This window comes from Corythoichthys intestinalis, chromosome 13 (genome assembly GCF_030265065.1).
Source record: "Corythoichthys intestinalis isolate RoL2023-P3 chromosome 13, ASM3026506v1, whole genome shotgun sequence".
Taxonomy (NCBI): Eukaryota; Metazoa; Chordata; class Actinopteri; order Syngnathiformes; family Syngnathidae; genus Corythoichthys; species Corythoichthys intestinalis.
In genome coordinates this window covers 54,697,401-54,720,251 of record NC_080407.1, presented here as the reverse complement: position 1 = coordinate 54,720,251, position 22,851 = coordinate 54,697,401, and the positions used below count along the sequence as shown (strand labels likewise).

General features: G+C 45.5%; 2 protein-coding genes across 2 annotated transcripts; one reads left to right on the top strand and one right to left on the bottom strand.

The window, feature by feature from the left end:
* Positions 1 to 68: 68 nt before the first annotated feature.
* Positions 69 to 11,613, top strand: btr12 (bloodthirsty-related gene family, member 12). Its single transcript, XM_057855406.1, has 14 exons — positions 69 to 1,019; positions 1,083 to 1,274; positions 2,641 to 2,736; positions 3,042 to 3,275; positions 3,358 to 3,505; positions 3,594 to 3,620; positions 3,733 to 4,256; positions 4,465 to 4,510; positions 7,021 to 7,739; positions 8,885 to 8,980; positions 9,050 to 9,280; positions 9,341 to 9,488; positions 9,621 to 9,647; positions 10,901 to 11,613. Exons 1-14 carry the CDS (start codon positions 453 to 455, stop codon positions 11,452 to 11,454), a joined length of 3,609 nt encoding a protein of 1,202 aa, XP_057711389.1. The 5' UTR covers positions 69 to 452; the 3' UTR covers positions 11,455 to 11,613.
* casq1b (calsequestrin 1b) lies at positions 11,606 to 18,088 on the bottom strand. The gene is made up of 11 exons (XM_057855690.1): positions 17,677 to 18,088; positions 14,913 to 15,006; positions 14,678 to 14,778; positions 14,306 to 14,417; positions 14,164 to 14,237; positions 13,957 to 14,087; positions 13,842 to 13,887; positions 13,641 to 13,695; positions 13,479 to 13,579; positions 12,160 to 12,234; positions 11,606 to 12,096 (listed from the first exon to the last, which is right to left on the bottom strand). The coding sequence occupies exons 1-11, from the start codon at positions 17,911 to 17,913 to the stop codon at positions 11,830 to 11,832; spliced, it is 1,293 nt and encodes a 430-aa protein (XP_057711673.1). The 5' UTR covers positions 17,914 to 18,088; the 3' UTR covers positions 11,606 to 11,829.
* Positions 18,089 to 22,851: the final 4,763 nt, after the last annotated feature.

The window sequence follows — 22,851 nt, the reverse complement described above, 5'->3', positions numbered from 1 at the left end:
AAAAGCAAACACTTTGAGCTCAGGTGTCTAGTTTCAGGGCCTCGCCCAAAGGAGGGCGTGGGAGGTCTGTGGGAATTACAGCCTCATTGCGAAGGGAGCGACGTCCGGAAAGCATGCACAGTGAGTATTTACTGACATGACAAAGTAATTCTTTTAACGTCAGGGTTATTCTTTCGCATTCTGATGCCGCTACAAATCTTGTTACTGTTATTCAAGCGTATTAACGAGTAAATGAGATGCTCTATGACTCTTTGTGCCATTGACGGAATTAGACATCCCATCTATTGGGATTGGGTGAAGGCTAATGAATATGTCCAAAGTCCAAATGGATGGGAGGTCTAGTATGTTCTATAGCAGCTAATGTTTACCCCAAATGATATTTCAATGCTAAAATGTCAGTCAGTATGTTGTAATAGAAATGAAGGTTAGTCAGGTTGGTCAACATTCCTAACATGCGACTCGGGTGGCTTCCTGCTCGACTTGAGTTCCATTTCAATTTCAAATTCGTCTGTGGAAGGGACAGTCAGTTTCTCTGTGCGCTCTTCGCGACCCTAGGCATGAGTTCCCCAGGAGGCCGCGTCCTCAATGAGGACCAGTTCAGCTGCTCCATCTGCCTGGAAGTGTTCGTCGAGCCGGTGTCGACGCCATGCGGCCACAGTTTCTGCAAGGCCTGCCTGCAAGGTTACTGGACCCACAGCAAGAAGTTTCTTTGCCCGATGTGCAAGAAAAGCTACAGCAGAAGGCCAGAAATGAGCGTTAACCGGGTCCTGGCCGAGATCTCCGCTCAGTTTCAGGGAATGGCGGTGGCCGAAAGTCCCGGGGTTTCCGCGCGAGGATCCGCGCTTAATCTGAGTGTGGACCCCGGAACGCCGGCCGCCTCGAGTATCGACTCTGGGGAGTTTGCGCGGGTCGGCGACATTCCCTGTGATGCTTGTATCGGGAGGAAGTTGAAGGCACACAAGTCGTGCGTCAACTGTCCCGGGTCCTTCTGTGAAACTCACCTGAGACATCACAGAAAGGTAAGCATTCTTAGCTCCTCCTTATCACAATAGCACTATGTATCCCATGACCTGAATCCCCAGGTGAAATCTCTGACGTCCCATCGGCTCATCGAGCCTACGTTCCACCTGGAGGAGAAGATCTGTAAGAAGCATGAGCGTCTACTAGAAGTCTACTGCCGCACCGACCACGCTTGCGTCTGCACCGCCTGCGTGGATACCGTGCACAAGTCTCATGACGTGGTCTCCGTGGACCACGAGTGGAAGAAGAAGATGGTGAGTCTCGCCGGCATTACGCCTCCGGCCTGCCGATCGGCCGCTAACGTGCCCGCTCTATTTTGTCATGTGGCATTTTTGTAGCCATGTGGCATTTTTTTTGGGTATGTGGTATAATGGTTTTGCCATGTAGCATTTTTTTGCAATGTGGCATTTTTTTTTTGCCATGTGGCAAAATGTTTTTTGTCATGTGACATTTTTTTTGTATGTAGCAAAATGGATTTTGGCGTGTGGCATTTTTTGTCATGTGGCAAAATTGATTTTGGCATATGACGTTTTTTTTGCCATGTGGCATTTTTTTGGTATGTGGCAAAATTGATTTTGGCATGTGGCATTTTTTTTTTGGTACGTGGCAAAATGGATTTTGGCATGAGGCATTTTTTTGCCATGCGGCAAAATTGATTTTATCATGTGACATTTTTTTTGCCATGTGGCGTTTTTTTTTTTGCCATGTGGCAAAAGGGATTTTGGCATGTGGCATTTTTTTGCCATGTGGCAAAATGTAGTTTGTCATGTGGCATTTTTTTTGCCATGTGACATTTTTTTTGGTATGTGGCAAAATGTATTTTGTCATGTGGCATTTTTTTGCCATGTTGCATTTTTTGGGGGGGTATGGGGCAAAATGGATTTTGGCCTGTAGCATTTTTTATTTTTTTGGTATGTGGCAAAATGGATTTTGGCATGTGGCATTTTTTTGCTATGCGGCAAAATTGATTTTGTCATGTGACATTTTTTTTTGCCATGTGGCATTTTTTTTGGTATGTGGCAAAATTGATTTTGGCATGTGGCATTTTTTTGGTATGTGGCAAAATTGATTTTGGCATGTGGCATTTTTTTGCCATGTGGCAAAATGTATTTTGTCAGGTAAACTTTTTTTTGCCATGTGGCATTTTTTTGGTATGTGGCAAAATGTATTTTTTCATATGAATTATCTTTTTTTTTGCAATGTGGTAAAATGCATTTTGTCATGTGAGATTTTTTTGGGTATGTGGCAAAATGGATTTTGGCATGTGGCGTTTTTTTTGGTACGTGGCAAAATTGATTTTGCCATGTGGCAAATTGTATTTTGTTATGTGGCATTTTTTTGCCATGAGGCATTTTTGGGGGGTATGTGGCAAATTGGATTTTGGCATGTGGCATATTTTTGCCATGTTGCAAAATGGATTTTGGCATGTGGCATTTTTTTGTTGGTTTGTGGCAAAATTGATTTTTTCATGTGGCATTTTTTTGGTATGTGGCAAAATGGATTTTGGCATGTGGCTTTTTTTTTTTTTCCATGTGGCAAAATTGATTTTCCCATGTGGCATTTTTTTTCTTTTTTTGATATGTATTAAAATGGATTTTGGTATGTCTCTCGCTACTATAGAGTAGCCTCGGGAAGAAGCGGTCAGAACTGAAGCATCTGATTAAGGAACGAGCCAAAAAGCTGGAAGAACTCAAGCAATCTATTAAAGTCATTAAGGTGAGAGTAGTTCTAATGCATACTAGCTTAAAACCTCAACTATTGAGGCGTTCACATGTGCTTGTTAAACCAGTGCGACCAGTCTGGAGAAGCCTTGTTTTCCTTTGTTTACGTCAGGGCTAAGCTTTTAACTCTCATGTTTGATTGCCATTGAAAGCGCTAGACGTTTAATCAGATCTGACTGGGGGTTAGGCAACATTTACGTTAGCAGCCGTTGATTTATTGATCTACACCAAGGCGCGTTTTGCCTGCCTTCTGTTATATGCTAATGCTCAAATTTAAGCCATTTCGCATATGCATTGCAGTCCAGCGCCCAGAAGGAGCTGGAGGAGAGCTGGCAGGTGTTCGCCGAGCTACAGCGGCTGGTGGAGCAGAGCCAGGCCGAGTTGGTGGAGCTCATCGCCACCAGGCAACGCGAGGCCGAACGTCATGCGCAGGAGCTCGCGCGAGGCCTGGAGAATGAGTTGAGTCAATTGAGGAGGCGGAGCCACGAACTAGACGCCCAGGCGCAGACCGAGGATAGAGTTGTCTTCTTACAGGTAGGTAGAAGATGGGGCAGGTGCTCGAGCATTAAAGAGTGACGATGTGAAGTAACTCGATGTTCTTGTTTGTTTGGTGTAGCGCATAGCTACCTTGCCGCCCTTGCCCGAGCCCACCGACTGGTCAGCGGTGAGCGTCAATACCGACCTCTACCTGGGTACTATCCGCGCGTCAGTCAGCGGGCTTGTGGACAAGTTTCAGGAGGAGCTGAAAAGACTCTACGGCAAAGGTGGGAATGTGCCGCCGTTGTTTTCCAAACTGCAACTTGTCATTTTGCTTTCTTTGTAACGCAACTGCCCGTTTCTCTTGTGCTTCAGAACTCCGCAAGGTGCAGAACTACTCCAGTGAGTCTATTTGTATTAAAATTGGCCACCAGATGGCGCCTCTTATTCACTCTCTCTGTTTATGCGCCTCTTGAACTGCAAAGGAGTCCGAAAGTTGTTTTCTGTTCTTCAGGTGAAGTCATACTGGACCCGGCCACCGCCCAAAGGAACCTGGTGCTTTCCGACGACGGTCGCCAGGTGAAGTACGAGGAACGCAAGACATCTCACTCCGAGGGCCCCAAACGTTTCAGCCCGGCGCTGTTCGTCTTGGGTCGCGAGGGTCTCAGCTCGGGGCGCCACTACTGGGAAGTGGATGTGACCCGCAAGACGGCCTGGACTCTGGGCGTAGCCAACGCATCCGCCCGACGCAAAGGCGAGATCACGCTTAGTCCGGGCGGCGGTTACTGGTGCCTGTGGCTGAAGAACGGGCAGGTGAAAGCCCTGGCCTCGTCTCGCATTCCCCTTGTGATTCCTTCGCTGCCCGCCAAAGTGGGGATCTTTCTTGATTACGAAGGCGGTCAGGTGTCCTTCTACGACCCCAAATCCCGCCTGCACCTCTACACCTTCCTCAACACTTTCAACGAAAGCTTGTACCCCATCTTCAGCCCTTGCATCAGCCAGGAGGGAAAGAACGCGTCCCCTCTCGCCATCACCCCTGTCAAACATTCCTGACAATCGTGGAAAAATTCCCATAAGGACTTTGGAGGTCATGTTTACTGACTCATTAATCTCATGTGGTGTTGAATAAAGATGTCTTTACCCTTTCTAAAGACCTGACAAATAGCACATTTGTTTTGTCCTTTCCATGCTTGTGTATCTGGGTTAAAGGGAGGGGGTATATATTTTGGGTGCTACGTCTCGCTAGCAGCTGGTTTCGTGTGTCAGTGCGCTGCCAAAACTCGAAGCAACTGGTGAGTCTTCTTGCGTGGTCTTCTTGGTGTCGTTCTCATCGTTTTTGGCACTTTGTCTCGTCCGGCGAGCATTTCGTGACGATTAGGAATGCCCGTTGCATGAACTCGTAATCGGTGAGTCTGCGTTTCTTCCACATTTTGCTTAACAGCTGCTGGCCCAACAGGGGGCTAAGGTGTAGGGACTAGGCTCAGGTCAGACTTAAGCTGACAGTTTTAGACTTTGGGACTTGCAAGGAGTTTGTAAGACTTTTATACTTAAATTGTGCTTTATGGCTGTCATACAGACATGTCAATTTGTATCTCCAGTCCCTGATAAAAGTCTTGTCGCGTATCCATTTTGTAGAAACAATTGCTAATAACCTGACTTTTAATGATTCAATTCAAAGGTCAAATCTTGGCAAGACAAAAGTTTTGTCGCCTACAGAAAGTAGTGTGAAAATTCAACAAAAAATGTACATCAAATGCAAAACTGTTATATAACATCAGCAATTTAAGTAGTGGTGCGGTGAGATCCCAATTTAATATTTTGTATGACTTCCATGGGCTTGAAGGACTGCATCCATGCGGTTTGGCAAGGATTCATACAATTTATTAATGAAGTCATCAAAGAAAGCAGTCTTGCATGCCTCCCAGAGTTCATCAACATTCTTGGGTTTCGTCTTCCATGTTTCCACTTTCATCCTGTTCATGTCTGGTGACTGGGCTGGCCAGTCCTGGAGGATCTTGATCTTTTTCCACTGCAGCAGACCTCCACGAGACCTGGTCACTTGAAGTACCTGTGTCAACCAGAACAGTCTGTCGAAATCTGTCTAGAAATGGCCTCCATGGTCGACTCCGTGCCCAGAAACCAGCATTAAACAAAAGACAATTAAAAAACCGTGTGGCATTTGCCAAGGCCCACAGCCTGTCAAAATGATGGACGCTGGAAAAGTGGCAAAAGGTGGATTTTTCAGATTAATCTTCCATTGAATTACACCACAGTCGCCGCAAATATTGCAGGAGACCTACTGGAGCCCGCATGGATCCGAGATTCACTCAGAAAACAGAAGTTTGGTGGTGGAAAAATCACGGTCTGGGGTTAAATTCAGTATGGGGGTGTATGAGAGATCTGCAGCGTGGAAGGCAACATAAATAGTCTGAAATATCAACAAATCGTAGCTGCCGCTTACATTCCTAACCATAAAAAAGGACAAATTCTGCAGCAGGATGGGGCTCCATCGCATACTTCAATCTCTACCTCAAAGTTCCTTAAGGCAAAGAAGATCAAGATCCTCCAGGACTGGCCTGCCCAGTCACCAGACATGAACATCATTGAGCATGTGTGGGGTAGGATGAAAGTGGAAGCATGGAAGACGAAACCCAAGAATGTTGATGAACTCTGGGAGGCCTGCAATATTTGCGGCGACTGTGGTGTAATTCAATGGAAGATTCAGCTCAGAAATCCACCTTTTGCCACTTTTCCAGCATCTATTCTTTTGACAGGCTCTGGGCATTGGCAAATGCCACACGTTTTTTAAATTGTCTTTTGTTTAATGATGGTTTCTGGGCAGATTCGACCATGGAGGCCATTTCTAGACAGAATTCGACAGACTGTTCTGGTTGACACAGGGACTTCAGGTGACCAGGTCTCGTGGAGCTCTGCTGCAGTTGAAAAAGGGCTGGCTTTGGATTTTCCAGCCAAAAACCGGTCCTCCCCAGCATTTGTCTTGCGGGGTCTGCCCGACTTGGGCTTGTCAAATACGTCTCTCGTCTGTTCATACTTCTTTTTATCCTCTGTACCTGACGCTGAGACACATTGAAGGTGCCTGCCACATCTGCAGTGGATCTGGTCTTCAGGCTCTTGATAATTAACACTTTGGTCTTAGGAGGAATCTTAAGCATCTTGTCAGAGGTCAGGTTGCAGTTGATATGGCAGTCTAGTGCACTGGGGTTCTTTTTATACACACCTGAGTGTTCATTGATCCATTATTGGTAACAGGTGAAGCTCTAATCTGGGATTGTGTGCATCATTTGACAAGGCGACAAGTCATTGCAAAAATTGACTCAATGGGCTTTACCAAACTGTAAACATCAGAACACTTTTCAGCAGTTTTGTTTGGCACCGAAATGTTATTCCAAAACCTGTTGGGATTAAGATGATCCATTTCTTGTAAGATAAAATTGATTACAAATATATTAGAGGGACACTTCAGGTCCATGTGTATGCAAGCGACAAGACTTGTCAGGTACTGCAATCTCCACTGGACAAATCTCATGTTTCCATGTCTAAAAACTCACCAGCGTGTCCATGTCAAGGTTATTTTAAAGTAGTTCTTCTTATTGACTAATATCCCAAACGGGGACTCCATTTGAGTTGCAGTGCACGTGATAAACTAAATTCACATCTATCTTTGGTCATCATCGGCAATGGCACTTGACTTCCTACCACTTCGGGATCTAATCCCTCTAAATGTGACAGCAGGTGGGAAAAGGCCGGCGGGTTAACATGACGCTGCCTCTTCGCCGTGCAGGGATGTCGTCCCCCGGGAACCTCTCGGAAGAGCAGGTCCACTGCTCCATCTGCCTGGATGTCTTCACCAACCCCGTGTCCATCCCGTGCGGACATAACTTCTGCCAGGCTTGCATTTTGGGCTACTGGAAGAGCAGCCCGCTCTACCAGTGTCCGATGTGCAAGAAGTCCTTCTACAAGAGGCCCGACATAAGCGTCAACACTGTTCTGAGGGAGATTGCCGAGCAGTTTAAGGAGATGCGAAGGAAGACTGGGGTGGAAAAGACCGCCAAAGGGAGGAAATGGAATGTGGAAAGACGCAGGGAAGAAGATGAGGTGAGGCTTTTGAATGAAGAACATGAAGTGGACATTGGAGGAATGGAGGTCAAGGAGACACCTGCGGCAGAGAAACCCCCATCTGCGCCTCTGGCACCTCCATCCTGGCAGGAAGTCCTTTGTGACATCTGCCTTGGCCAAGGTCGCCCCAAAGCCGTCAAATCCTGCCTGGTGTGTCTGACCTCTTACTGCGAGGAGCACCTGGTATCACACGCCAGCAGGTTCACCAAACACGAGCTGATGGAGCCTGTGGCCAACATGGAGGACCGCATGTGCCCCAAGCACCAGCGGCTTCTGGAGCTATTCTGCAAGAAGGACCAGACGTGTGTGTGCGTCCTGTGCACGGAGACTGACCACCGGGCGCACTACACCGTCCCCGTTGAGCGCGAATGGACCGAGAAAAGGGTGAGTTAATACAGTACCGAAATTCTGTTAAATTCCACAAAACTTGACCTACTGTACAGTAGGATTTTGTCATGTCGCATTTTATTGCTATGTGGCAAAATTGATTTTGGCACGTGGCATTTTTTTGCTATGTGGCAAAGTTGATTTTGGCATGTGACATTTTTTTTGCCATGTGGCAAAATGTATTTTGTCATGTGATGTTTTTTTTGCCATGTGGCATTTTTTTGGGTATGTGGCAAAATGGATTTTGGCATGTGGCTTTTTTTTTGCCATGTGGCAAAATGTATTTAGTCATGTGGCAATTTTTTTGGCATGTGGCATTTTTTTTGGTATGTGGCAAAATGGATTTTGGGTGTGTCATTTTTTGTTGCTATGTGGCAAATTTTATTTTGGCATGTGGCACTTTTTTGTCTATGTGGCAAAATTGATTATGGCATGTTGCATTTTTTTTTGCCATGTGGCATTATTTTGCCATGAGGCATTTTTTGGGGGGGTATGTGGCAAAATGCATTTTGGCATGTGGCCTTTTTTGTTGGTATGCAGCAAAATTGATTTCGGCATGTGGCTTTTTTTTTTGTATGTTGCAAAATGGATTTTGGCATGTGGCATTTTTTTTGCCATGTGGCAAAATGGATGTCATGTGACATTTTTTGCCATTTGGTATTTTTTGGGGGGTATGTGGCAAAATGGATTTTGGCATGCGGCATTTTTTGTTGGTATCTGGCAAAATTGATTTTGGCATGTGGCTTTTTTTTTTTTTTGGTATGTGGCAAAATGGATTTTGGCATGTTGCATTTTTTTTATTCCATGTGGCATTATTTTGAAAAAAGGCATTTTGGCATGTGGCATTTTTTATTGATATGTGGCAAAATTGATTTTGGCATGTGGAATTTTTTTGGTATGTGGCAAAATTGATTTTGGCATGTGGCATATTTTTGCCATGTGGCAAAATTGATTTTGGCATGTGGCATTTTTTGTTGGTATGTGACAAAATAGATTTTGGAATGTTGCCTTTTTTTTGGGGATGTGGCTAAATGTATTTTGCCATGTGACATTATTTTGCCATGTGGAAAAATGTGTTTCGTCATGTGGCATTTTTTGCCATGTGGCAATTTTTTGCGGGGTTTGAACCATCGGTATTACAGGCACACCTGAAGAAGATCCAAGTGGATGTGCAGGAGATGATCCAGGACAGAGTGAGGAAGGTTGAGGAACTCAACCACTCCGTGGAGCTCAACAAAGTGAGAACTTCAGAAAGGTCAAAGCTCCGAGCAGCTTCCGACTTTGTGCGTCTTGTCTTATGACGACAGGCGAGCGCCAAGAGAGAGACTGAGGACAGCGAGCAGGTCTTCTCCGAGCTGATTCGCATCATCCAAAATACTCAGGCTGAAGTGGTCGCGGCCATCGAGGAGAAACTGAAGCGCACGGAGAACCGAGCCCAGGATCTGGTCGCCCGACTGGAGCGGGAAATCGTGGAGCTTAGGAGGCGCGATAACGATCTGGAGAACATGGACAGAACTGACCACATTCACTTCCTGAAGGTGGGAGATGAGGTGGAATCACAGAGTTCTCCGCAACTACTCTCTGCTTTGCTTCTTTAGAACTTCCCGGCTATGAGCACGCAGCCGTCCGTTCAAGACTGGACTGACACTAGCGTTCCCACTGATATCAGCATCGGTTCGATCAGGACGGCGGTGACCAGACTGGAAGCCACTTTCAAGCAAATGGCGGACAAGCTGGCCGATAAAGGTACTGCGTCTTCTTAACCGTTAAATAAATTCTTCCACGAAAATACTTGCTGTAGAGAAATAGGCGAAATACCCTTTCTCTTTAGAACTCTTTCATACTGTAAAGTTTATATTCTCCTCATCTTTATCGCAGAGATTGAGAAAGTCCTGAAGTACACAGGTAAGCTGAATGACCCGCCCCCTACCTGTATTTGTATTGGTGCATAAACACAAGAAGGCTTGTTTTTGTGATTTGCTCGTTTCTAACCAAGAATGACAAACACAAGATTCTCTCTATTGGAGGATCCTGTTGTTTTATTGATGAAGTCATCCGGAACATCAAAGAAAGCAGTCTTGCATGCCTCCCAGAGTTCATCAACATTCTTGGGTTTCGTCTTCCATGCTTCCTCTTTCATCCTGTTCATGTCTGGTGACTGGGCTGGCCAGTCCTGGAGGATCTTGATCTTCTTTGCCTTGAGGAACTTTGAGGTAGAGATTGAAGTATGCGATGGAGCACCATCTTGCTGCAGAATCTGTCCCTTTTTATGGTTAGGAATGTAAAAGGCAGCTAAGATTTGTTGATATTTCAGACTATTTATGTTGCCTTCCACCCTGCAGATCTCTCGCACACCCCCACATTGGATGTAACCCCAGACCATGATTTTGCCACCACCAAACTTCACTGTTTTGTGGCAAAAGGTGGATTTTTCAGATGAATCTTCCATTGAATTACACCACAGTCGCCGCAAATATTGCAGGAGACCAACTGGAGCCCGCATGGATATTCACTCAGAAAACAGTGAAGTTTGGTGGTGGCAAAATCATGGTCTGGGGTTAAATCCAGTATGGGGGTGTGCAAGAGATCTGCAGGGTGGAAGGCAACATAAATAGTCTGAAATATCAACAAATCTTAGCTGCCTCTTGCATTCCTAACCATAAAAAGGGACAAATTCTGCAGCAGGATGGTGCGCCATTGCATACTTCAATCTCTTCCTCAAAGTTCCTCAAGGCAAAGAAGATCAAGATCCTCCAGGACTGGCCAGCCCAGTCACCAGACATGGATAGGATGAAAGAGGAAGCATGGAAGACGAAACCCAAGAATGTTGATGAACTCTGGGAGGTATGCAAGACGTCTTTCTTGGATGTTCCTGATGACTTGTATGAATCCTAGCCGAAACGCATGGATGCAGTCCTTCAAGCCCATGGAAGTCATACAAAATACTAAATTTGGATCTCACAGCACCACTACTTACTTCACTTATGTTATGTGACATAATTTTGTATTTGAAGTACATTTTTTGTTCAATTTTCACACTACAGTTCACTGTTTCTACAGTCAAATATTTTACTGCACGTGTGATTAAGACAGTCTTTTCGGAATAGAATTACCTGGATGTACATGGCCTAATTAAGTTCACATCCTTCCGGGTGTAGAGGACGTGACTTTGGACCCGGACACGGCCAACCCGTGGTTGCAGCTCTCGCAGGACAGGCGGCAGGTGCGTCACCTGGGGGCGTGGCAGGACCTCCCGGAGCACCCCGACCGCTTCGACACGGTGGTCATCGTTCTGGGCCGAGAGGGATTCACCTCCGGCAGACATTATTGGGAGGTCCAGGTGGGCGAGAAGGACGACTGGTACTTGGGCGTGGCCAAGTCCTCTGTCAAGAGGAAGGGCCGCATCTCGGTGAGCAGCGCCCACGGATACTGGGCCCTCGCCATGAAGAAGGGCCAAGGGTACCGCGTGTCCACCGCGCCGCCCCTCTCTCTGGCGTTGGCCTCCAAACCCAAGCGGGTGGGCGTGTACGTGGACTACGACGAGGGACAGATATCCTTCTACGACGTCAGGGCCCGCACGCACATCTACACCTTTTGCGAAAGGTTGACCGGGAAGATTCTACCCTTTTTCTACTTGTACTGCTGCGACAAGGCCTCCGACACGGTCGTCATCTGTCCCGTGGCGGAAAAACCTCTGATTCCTCAAAGCTAAAATGAACATGCTAAACAGTTAACTTATGCTACAGCTTGTTTTTCCAGATGAAACAAAACTCAAATATATGATTCAAAACTGCTCCAATCATTGTCCTGTTTTGTTCTGTTTTGTGGCAAACAATACAAGCGAGACTATTTTTTTCCACGTATATTTTTATTTTTTGAGATGAGGGAGCAGAAACAGTTACTTTATGAAACGCGATTGCTGTTTATAATTTTTCTGATTATGTTTCAGACAAAGTGACCAGTACAAAACGCCAGCGTAGTTAGCTTGTCGAGTCAACATTCATTGAAGCGCCACCTACTGGCGCGCCACATTCGGAAGTGAAAAAAAAAAAATCATTTTACAAGTCAACGGAAACAGTTGACGATTCTATTCGTCGTCATCGTCGTCATCATCATCGTCGTCATCGTCGTCATCATCATCATCGTCATCGTCGTCATCATCATCATCGTCGTCGTCGTCTTCGTCGTCGTCATCGTCATCATCATCGTCGTCATCGTCATCATCGTCATCATCCTCCTCGTCATCATCGTCGGGGTCGATCTTTCCTGAGAGAACATCCTCAATCCACTGCTCCAGCTCCTCCGCCGTGGGCATTTCATCGTGGTCGTCCATTTCCATCCAAACGCTGTCAGCCTACCGAAAGAAGGTGATCAGCGTCAAGACGTAAGCGCCACCTGTGGAACTCGGACTGCTTACATCCTCCACGTCCACCACGCCGATCTGAGGGGATGAGAGGTCGATGCGGAAGGTCTTCTCCCAGTATGGAACCAGCTGAGAACAAGAGAACATGGCTCACTTTTCAACAGCTGGGCTGGGAAACTAAAGTGGTTTTTGCAATGTGGCAAAATGGATTTTGCCATGTGGCATTTTTTTTTTTGTATAGCCTGACTTGGGTGCCAATTGCATGTCAATGCGCTGTAATATAAAGTGTAAGGTCAAAAATCATAACCGCACATGTTTTTCTGCCATTTGAAATTAATTGAAAATTTGGACGTGCATAGCCGTCAATGGCAAAGCCTGTCATGGGTGTCAGTTGAATGTCAATGCCCTTTAATGTAAAGTGTATGGTCAAAAATCACAGCCACACGTTTTTTTGCCATTTAAAATGAATGGAAAATTTGGACGTGCATACCCGTCAATGGCATTTGCGTGCATGGCCATGCATGGCCTGCAAAACTGCTATACACCCCCCAAAAATGCCACATACCCCCCCAAAAATTGCCACAAAATCCATTTCGCCACATACGAAAAAATGCCACATGTCAAAATCCGTTTTGCCACATGGCAAAAAAAAAAAAAAAAAAAACACATGACAAAATTAATTTTGCCATATGGCAAAAATAATGCCACATAGCAAAGAAAAAACGCCACATGGCAAAATCCATTTTGCCACATTGCAAAAAAATGCCACAAGGCAAAGAAAAAATGCTATATGGCAAAATCCATTTTGCCACATACCAAAAAAATGCCACATTACAAAATCAATTTTGCCACATTGCAAAAAAATGACACATGACAAAATCAACTTTGCCACATGGCAAAAATAATGCCACATGGCAAAATCCATTTTACCACGTTGCAAAAAAAAAAGCTTCATGACAAAATCAATTTTGCCAAATGGCAAAAAAAATGCCACATGGCAAAATCCATTTTGTCACATGGCAAAAAAATGCCACATGACAAAATCCATTTTGCCACATGACAAAATCCATTTTGCCACATGGCAAAAAAATGCCACATGGCAAAGAAAAAAATGCAACATGGCAAAATCCGTTTTGCCACATGGCAAAGAAAAAATGCCACATGGCAAAATCCATTTTGCCTGATGGCAAAAAATGCCACACGGCAAAAAAAAAAGCCACATGGCAGAATGGATTTTGCCATGTAGCAAAAAAATGTCACATGGCAAAATCAATTTTGCCACATGGCAAATACCACTTTTGGTTCTCGCTGTCTCTCCATTTCAAACGGGAAAGATGTCATCTTATAATCTTTCTGAGAATGTCCCCTCCTACCAGGGGGAAGTTGTCTGGGTCGATCCAGATGATGCTCAAGTTGGGGTTGTCGGTGTTGTCGCGCGCGACCTCCTTCAGGATCTCCAGGAACTCAAAGCCGTCTAAGGAGAGTAAAAGAAGTTACCCCGTCGTTGTTTCGCCACTTGGGCACCCGAGTCCCACCTGGGTCGTCTTCCTCAGCGAAGGCCACGATGTGCTCGCCGTCGATGTCGTCCTCCTGGTTTTCATTCATAGAAAAGATGGCTAGCTTAGCTACCGGTCAACTCTCTAGTAGCACCACAGTTTCTTACTACACACTGAAATATTGTAGAAAGAGGGTTTGGAATAAAAGCTGTAGCAACTTTACTTTGGTTTTGACCTTACCCAGATCTCGTACATGCTGTGAGGTTGCAGCTTCCTCAGAGTTGGTCTGAAAGAAACAAAAGTGAGTCATTAGTCCGGAGGTAGAGGCGTTCAGGTTCCGTCACCGAACTCGAACCTGTCATGCTGCTCGATGTATTCAACCAACTCTGCTTCGGTGTACGGTTTGCCAGGAATGCTGACCGATTCCTCCATGAAGGGTTCGTAGAACTCCACCTCGTTCATCTTCAGTTTCAGTTTCTTGGCGATCTAGAACAACACCTCGTAGTGATCCAAACGGGACTGCTATCTTTCCACTTTGGTTTTAGCACTGGGAAGTACCAACCTTTGGGTCGAAGGTAGCAAAGAATTTGATGAATGGGTGAAACTCCTCAGCGGCATCGTCGAATTCGATGAAATCTGCAAAAGACGTCAGGGCTGAGAAGACTGCTCCGGGGTTTCTTTGCGTATCTGCGCCGTCCACCTACGAGCAGATTTCTCGCTCTTAAAGTAGCCCACCAGCTTGATGACCTCATCCATGTTGTGGAAACCCTTCAGTTCCCGTTCATTGTCGATGATCTCCACGGGCTCTTCCATCACCTGTTTCAGTGAAAAGAACATCAGAGGAACCGTCATCTCTGGTATCTCACAAGGATTTCTTTAGACCGCACATAGTAGACCATAGTGTTGACGATACACTGTCTGAAGCCGAGTCCTGTCTGAGAACAAAACCCACCCGGACCAAGCTAAGATTTTGCTGTGTCGCGAGAAGATCAGAAGTTTTGATTTGACAGATAGATTGGTCGCGATTGGGTAAAATTCGTTGTCGGTTTTCAAAAACCCCAAGTTTCGGTGCTTACATCATAGATGAACTCCACCAAGGTGTCGGCGGCCAGCTCGCCGTCGTACTCGATGATCTCGTTGTTAGCGAAGATGTAGACACTCTCCACCTCATCCAAGCCTGACGGGTGGAATAGAGAGCTGTCGTATTAAGAGAAATGAAATATCTACGGAATTCCATACTAAAAGTCAGTTGAGACTTCAGATTCACGCCCAACTCTGTCTGTAAAGGTTCGAAAAATGTGAAAAGCCTACCGAGCTTTTTGGCCACGGCCGTGTCCTTCTTTTCATCCACGAGGCCAAATCCGATGTCTTCATCGTCCAGATCATCCAGAACCTGGGCTGCCAACTGTGAAGAGAAGAGATAAGTTGCTAGGAGCCGTCTTTTTGTACTTCCCTACTTGAGTCCACTCAAATCAGAGTACGGAAGGAATTCAGCCCCCCGGCCAAGGCCGCCGGAACAGCGAAAGCCGAACCAGATGGCGTTCCGCTGGAGGCCAGGAGGCCGACTCCGCAAGTTCATGCCGGTGTTAACCCTTTGTACTGACTCACCGAAAACAGGTTGACAATTTATTCGTCGACAATAGTCAAAAACAAGGCAAAAACAGATGACGGAGAGGAAATGCTGGATCCAGGGTCGGCAAAACAACGGATAATTCGCAAATGTCCCTGAGAAGCGACAGTTGTTATCTAAATGTTCAGTCTTTTGAAAGCTTGAAGGCCGTGGACAGGAAGAAGGGTGTTCGTGGGCTTATTGCCTTTTGTTGATTGCACAGGAGGATTTGGGAGTTACTGTTGTCTGGGCAACGAGGATGTGGATTCTGCCCTCTCAGCGTCAAAGGGGGCTCTTGGAGTCTTGTCGCTTGGGTTATCAGTTGGATATTGGGTGTTCTCCGATGCTACTTGTTTTAGGACAGAACGCCCTGCTCTTTGTTCTGGAGTGCCCGGGAGAACTGATTGCGAGAGTTTGTGCATCAATCTTGCTCGTGAGGCACATGTTTGGCTTATGTGATAAGATGGCGTTGCGTATCTTTTATGCCCTCGATTCTGCTTCTTTTCATTACTCCTTTTTATAAGCGCTATATAGTTTATATTAGGTGTGTTGGAGTAAGACAAACAGTCCTACAATAAATATGAGAAACGATACTGTTCCCTGATTGATTATTTTAAGTGTGTTGGAGTAATCCTAACAATGATATCGTGTGTCCGAGAAAGGTAAGTATTCCCCTCAGTACTTTCACCACATATGCTAACTTCCTGCATTAGGTCAGCGTCATTTCTTGGCAACCTCATGACCTTAAAAGCAAATGCTTTGGACTGCTGCCTTGCACTTTCTAAATCGGAGTGAAACCAGAGCCAACAATTGACAGGCTCCCCACCCCCACCCGGCCGAACCCCAAACACTCACAAGGGGAAGGGAGGTGCAGGCCGCGGATTCAACTTTGAGACTCTGCGACAGGTGCTACTCTCTCTGCAGGTTAAAGTGCGATAGCTTGTTTCCAATTGGTCCGTCACATATTCTCCCTACATATTTGCTATACACACAAATTAATCATCGCTTTTGGCACAGAGACAACATCATGAAAGATGCATGTAAACAAATAGAGGAGTATCAAGGTGCATTGGACTAAGACAGTCCAGCAGCAGTTAACCTAATGGCCGCCCTCCAAGTTCAGTCGGGAGCTTAAAGAGGCCTCCAATCTCCTCATTGGACTTGACGGAGAGGTCACACGCGGGGGTGGGGGGGGGCAGATGATGCAACACAAGCTGCTCTGCAAACTCGCTGCCAAAGGGATGAAGTCACTTCGGCCTTTTGGACAGGTTTAGTCGGGCTGTTGGCATGGTTACGCAGCCCCACAAGCTCGAGTGACGCGACCCCGAGGCGCAATTGTTTTTTTTCCCAACGCGAGCTAACATCTTCGGGGTACTTCTATCTTTCTGAACCTTCTTTGCTGCACTCATATCGTGGTTGTAGCTTCTGTTTAGGCAGAAGCACTTTAACCAAACGTCAACAACCAGAGAATGAATGAACGTTGATTTACTTCAAATGGATTGGACGTCTACTCGTGATAACTCATTGGATGTCAAAATCATATCAGAACTGAATTTGGTTTAAACAAAGAACCCTGGGAGGAGCCAAGGCGCTGACGATGTTACAGCGCTTCACTTATCACCGCAACTAAAGTATTTTCTCCAGAGCTTGTTTACTACAAGAAAACAAGTATGACTGAGCATCGGCAGGTACGGAACCTTCTCCCATGCTCTCGTTCTTTTTGAATTTGAATAAAGGCCATTTTCAACCTCCATTTGCCAGGAGGAAATGCATGTGGTTTGGTTACCATAGCAACAGACTGACTTTCTTCCCCGCGCACCAAACGTGAAATAAAAAAAGCAAAAGTAATAAGCGGAGCTATTACCACTCAGTGCGGACACTAGCTTAGCATTAGCACAAAAACCACGATATTGAGGTTTTTCGTTCCAAGTACTACATAACCGTTAACCAGGCATGGTCTAGACCGGGAGTGGGGCCGCAGTCGGTGCGGGGTTTTCGTTGCAACCCATCACTATGGTTGCCTACAGTCCCGGATTGCGCGGGACATCCCGGAATTTAGGAAGTTCTGATTGGTTACCTAGAACTTCCTAAGTTCCGGGTTGTCCCACCCAATCCGGGACTGTTGGCAACCCTCATTTTCACCAATCCGGTGTCTTACAAGTGCAATCAGTTGATTGCATCAGGTGCTTCTTGTTTCCCTGGACTTCTCGTTGGTTAAACTACCTGTGACAAAGACCAGGGCCCACTGTGGCCCTTGAGAACCAGTTTGAGTACGATGCAATTCAATGAAATGCGCATGGGAGTTGCATTTTGAAATTTTGCTTCAGCTCCCAATTCCCAGTCGGGACGCGGTACTGCAGATCCATCCGAAAATATTCAAAACCCAATGAGAACTTAAGACCCTCAATCCATACGGGAACCCTCCAGCGAATCCCGAGAACCCACCCCAGCTTCCCACTGACCCACCTCCAGAGCCAGCTCCTCGATCTGGAACTGCTTGATGGCGTTGCGGTCCCCGTCCACGTTTTTGTGGTAGTAAATAACCATCACGTCATACTTCTTCATGATGGACTTGTAGTTCTTAGCACTGAGGTCGTGAACACGGTCCTTGCCGTCGTACTGGGGGATCCGCAAGCCGTCCTCGCAGGAAACCAGGGCCCCCACGGTGAGGAGGACCCCCAAAATCGTCCAGCCCCACTTCATGACTCTCGTCCTCTCCTCCGCTCTCTCAACCTTGACTCGATGGTCCCGAAAACCAAGTCTGCTTCCTGTCCCTGCTGGCGAGAGAAGAGCGGGACCGACGGCCAGGGGCTCTCCTTAAGAAGCGCTTCCGCATGGACTCGCTGACGACACGAGGGGGGTTACGCTCCTCAGGAGAATGACGGACTGCCAAAATGTCACAATTAGAAGGGTGCGGGTAGGAGGTCGCACGGCCACCTGTTGGAAGTCTCTTGTCGGGAGAAGCGTAGCGTCTCAGCCGCCGAAAGAAGACCCCTACCCCGACGTGCCATTCCCATATTAAGTTTGGCAGAACGGCCAACTAAAAATAAAACCTTTGCAGGACAACACTGCGGACAGAGCGCACAGAAGTCTGCAGTGGCTCAATCCTCTGCAAATAACGACACCCTTCCAAAAAATGACCAATTTAGACCACTTGCCAATTGCACCCAAGATTGTGGACTATCCTTCCCTACCCACACCTTGTAACCATAGCTAGGAAACCTCAAGGTGTTTTAACTCCTCCACCTGGAGCAGGATCTCATCCCTGCAACAGAGAGGGTAATCCACCTTTTTGCAAATGAGGCCCACAGTCTCCATTTTGAAGGTCCTGATTCTCATCCTCAACCACTTCACACTCATTTGAAAACTACTCCAGTCCAACCATTCAAACATCTTCAGTTTTTGTCGACTTATTGTTTATGAAGTCATCACTAAAGGCTCGGCTAGTGAATGGACATCCCTCCACCAATCAGTCAGTCCATTTATATTCTCTGTTCCAAAGCCCCACCCACCCAAATGTTGTACCCCCGAGGCACTTGGCGCCCCCTTTTGGCAGGTGCGCACACTTCTTAGCTGTATCGTTTTCTCCTCTACCCAGATGCGGTCCGAAGACTGTTGCCGCAGCAACAGACCTCCAAACGTTGTCTTTACACACTGCAACTAGTTGAACAGATTAGCATCACATCCAGCCTGACGTCACCTCGCAACACATCCAGGTAAGTATACACTTTTTCACTGCCATTGACGATGATAGATATCCAATCATATTTCTGCTATGAATTGAAATGAATGTATTGCCAGTAGAGGGTGAATGGTTCTTTTGTTGCCCGGTGCGTCCCCCATGGGGACGCGCTGCCCTATGCTGATCACGAGCTTTTTTCAGTTCCCAGACACGCAACGAGGAAACACCCGCATCCGATTCTTTGAAGGGGAAGGAAGCGAGGAGCAGAAACAGGAAACGAGACAAAGCCCGTCGTGAGTTACGAGATGACGTCAAGCGAAAGAATAGGACCTAGCATACTCTGATAGTCTTTAAACTTCATCGCACCCTGTACCAGATGCAGCAAAGCAGCCCCAGAACATAACGTAACTCCATATTTCACGGAATGAACGGTATGCTTTTCCCAGCATGCTTCAGTATTGTGTGCGTGAAGCTCAAGCTAGTCTGTTTACAGCCTTTTGCCATTTGGCAGCAGGCCGGAGAACCAAAAGTGGTATTTGCCATGTGGCAAAATCCATTTTAACCATGTGGCCTTTTTTGGCCATCTGGCAAATGGATTTTGCCATGTGGCATTTCTTTGCCATGTGGCAATAAAACATAAAATTTGCCAACAAAAAAATGCCAAATGGCAAAAAATATCACATGGCAAAATCCATTTTGCCACATGGCAAAAAAATGCTACATGGCAAAAAAAAAATGCCACATGGAAAAATTGATTTTTCCACATGGCTAAATATATGCTACATGGCAAAATGGATTTTACCACATGGCAAAAAATGCCGCATAGCAAAAAAAAAAAAAAAAAAAAAGCCACATGGCAAAATGGATTTTGCCACACGGCAAAAAAATGCCACTTGGCAAAAAAATGCCACATGGCAAAAAAAAAAAAAAATGCTACATGGCAAAATGGATATTGCCGTATGGCAAAAAAATGCCACATGGCAAATGGATTTTGCCACATGGCAAAAAATGTCTCATGGGAAAATACATTTTGCCACATGGCAAAAAATATGCTACATGGCAAAATGGATTTTACCACATGGCAAAAAATGCGACATGGCATAAAAAATTCCACATGGCAAAATGGATTTTGCCACACAGCAAAAAAATGCCACATTGCAAATGGATTTTACCACATGGCAAAAAATGCTTCATGGCAAAATGGATTTTGCCACATGGCAAAAAAATGCCACATGGCAAAGAAAAAATGCCACGTGGCAAAATGGATTTTGCCACATTGCAAAAAAACGCCACATGGCAAAAAATGCCACATGGTAAAACAAATGCTACATGGCAAAATCCATTTTGCCACGTGGCAAAAAAATGCCACATGGCAAAAAAAAAGCCACATGGCTAAATGGATTTTTCCACATGGCAAAAAAATGCCACATGGCAAAATCAATTTTGCCACATGGCAAAAAAAAATGCCACATGGCAAAATCAATTTTTCCACATGGCAAAAAAATGCCACATGGCAAAAAAAAATGCCACATGGCAAAATCCATTCTTCCACATGGCACAAAAATGCCACATGGCAAAATCAATGTTGCCACATGGCAAAAATACCACTTTTGATTCTCGCTGTCTCTCTGATTTTATTTGTATTTTTTGCCCTCTTGAAATCCTAGGATGCAAACAGATATTCAGCATCCTACACGCGCCAACTGTTTGCAGGTTGAAGCTTGACGAGTGTGGTTTGCGGTTGCTAGGCAGCCTCTCATCCTCCACTCAACCTCCAGCTGTCACGTTGACACATTTTCAAACCGAAATGGATTCCGTCGCGCGCGAGTTCAATTGCAGAGGCCGCCAAACGTTGACGGAACGTACGCTACCAATTTCAATAGGTGCCAGAGTACGGATTCGGGGAGGTTTGGGTATAAACACAAGATAAACAAAAACATGAGGTAGGAGGACGACTGCGAGTAGGTGTTTGGCAACGTTCGACACTCATTTGTGAAGAAGTTGAGAACAGATGATGCCGGTCAACACCCCCCATGGGTCCACCGTTGCTGACTCATTTTCACTGGCTGATGGCTAAAAGCTAGTTTCTTTGCTTCGAACCGTTCAATGACAACACCGAGGTGTGTCTGGAACGCTTGGTGATCAACTTAGTGTCCCTTCCTGTAAATTTAGGATCACTTTCTGTTGATTTTAGCCCGTTTCCGGGCTACTTCCTGTTTATTGGTCACTTCCTGTAGAGTTTGGGACATTTCCAGATCACTTTCTGTTAGTTTTAGGCCACTTCCTTTGTTTTTTAGGGTAATTATGGGTACCTCCCTGAACATCTTGGATTATTTCATGTTATTTTTAGGGCATTTCTGGTCCACTTCCTGTTCATTGGTCACTTCCTGTTGATTTCGGGTCATTTCCAGGTCATTTCCTATTGATTTTGGGCCACTTCCTTGTAATTTAAGGTACTTCGGTGTCATTTCATGTACTTGTTTTCTGGGTATCTCAAAGTCTCTTCCTGTACATTTTGGTTCATTTCATGTTAATTTTAGGGCATTAAGGGCCACTTCCTGTTTATCGGTCACTTTCTGTTGTTTTTGCGGCATTTCCAGGTTACTTTCTATTGATTTTGGATCACTTCCTTTACTTTTTGGGGTATCTTAGTGTCCCTTCTTGTACATTTTGGTTCAATTCATGTTAATTTTAGAGGACTTATGGGCCACTTCCTGTTCGTTGGTCACTTCCTGTTGATTTTGCAGCATTTCCAGGTCACTTCCTGTTAATTTTGGGCCACTTCCTTTGTATTTTAGGATGATTACGGGTCCCCTCCCTGTACATTTTTTATTATTTCCTGTTAATTTTAGGGTATTTACGGGGCACTTCCTGTTTATTGGTCACTTCCTGTTGATTTTGGGACAAAAAAAAGCCACATGTCTAAATGGATTTTCCCACACGGCAAAAAAAAAAAAACACATGGCAAATGGATTTTTCCACATGTCAAAAAAAAATGCCACATGGCAAAATCAGTTTTGCCACATGGCAAATGGAATTTTCCACATGGCAAAAAAATGCCACATGGCAAAATCCATTTTGCCACATGGCAAAAAAATGCCACATGGCAAAAAAAAAAAAATGCCACATGGCAAAATCCATTTTGCCACATGGCAAATACCACTTTTGGTTATTGCTGTCTCACCTTCCTGTTGATTTTAGGCCACTTCCTTAGTATTTTAGGATGATTACGGGTTCCCTCCCTGTACATTTTTGATTATTTCCTGTTAATTTTAGGGTATTTACGGCCCACTTCCTGTTTATTGGTCACTTCCTGTTGATTTTTGGGGCATTTCCAGGTTACTTCCTGTTGATTTTGGGTCACTTCTTTGTACTTTTAGGGTACTTACGAGTCACGAGCTTGTACATTTGGGGTATCTCAGTGTCCATTCCTGTACATTTGGGATTATTCCCTGTTGATGTTAGGGGATTTCTGGGCCACTTCCTGTTTATTAGTCACTTCCTGTTACATTTGAGGCATCTCTCGACTACTTCTTGTTGATTTTGGGCCACTTCCGTGTAATTTCAGGGTACCTACGTGTCATTTCATGCACTTTTTTGGGCTATCTTTGTGTCTCTTCTGTACATTTTGGCTCACACATTACATTCCAATCTATTTGAACTTGCCCACTTCAAACGGATTTGACGTCTAGCGCCGTCATTGGCAGGCAATGACTGAAAAGAAAACTTGCACAAGCGATTCCTCATTTTGGAAATAGGGATGGAGTGTAAATAGCAGCAGAAGAAGAAAAAGAAGAAGCGGCAGAGGGGATTTGCAGGCCGGAAGGTGACATCAGCGTGGAAAAATGCGTCCGCGTGTGTGTGTGTGTGACTAAAAACCATGGAATCGGAAGAAAAGACGGCAAATTGAGCTCTCACTCTGATTTTGGGTGCGCTCCTCGTAAAAGTAACTCTTGGAA

Bases quoted from the DNA above. Each gene is read 5' to 3' on its own strand.
- casq1b (XM_057855690.1), bottom strand. From the start codon at position 17,913: ATGAAGTGGGGCTGGACGATTTTGGGGGTCCTCCTCACCGTGGGGGCC. The intron at 15,007-17,676 runs GTGGGTCAGTGG...TTCTCTTCACAG, and splicing joins TCGAGGAGCTGGCTCTGGAG to TTGGCAGCCCAGGTTCTGGA. The intron at 14,238-14,305 runs GTAGGTGGACGG...CGTCTTTTGCAG, and splicing joins TAAGAGCGAGAAATCTGCTC to ATTTCATCGAATTCGACGAT.
- btr12 (XM_057855406.1), top strand. From the start codon at position 453: ATGCGACTCGGGTGGCTTCCTGCTCGACTTGAGTTCCATTTCAATTTC. The intron at 1,020-1,082 runs GTAAGCATTCTT...CTGAATCCCCAG, and splicing joins ACCTGAGACATCACAGAAAG to GTGAAATCTCTGACGTCCCA. The intron at 3,621-3,732 runs GTGAGTCTATTT...TCTGTTCTTCAG, and splicing joins CAAGGTGCAGAACTACTCCA to GTGAAGTCATACTGGACCCG.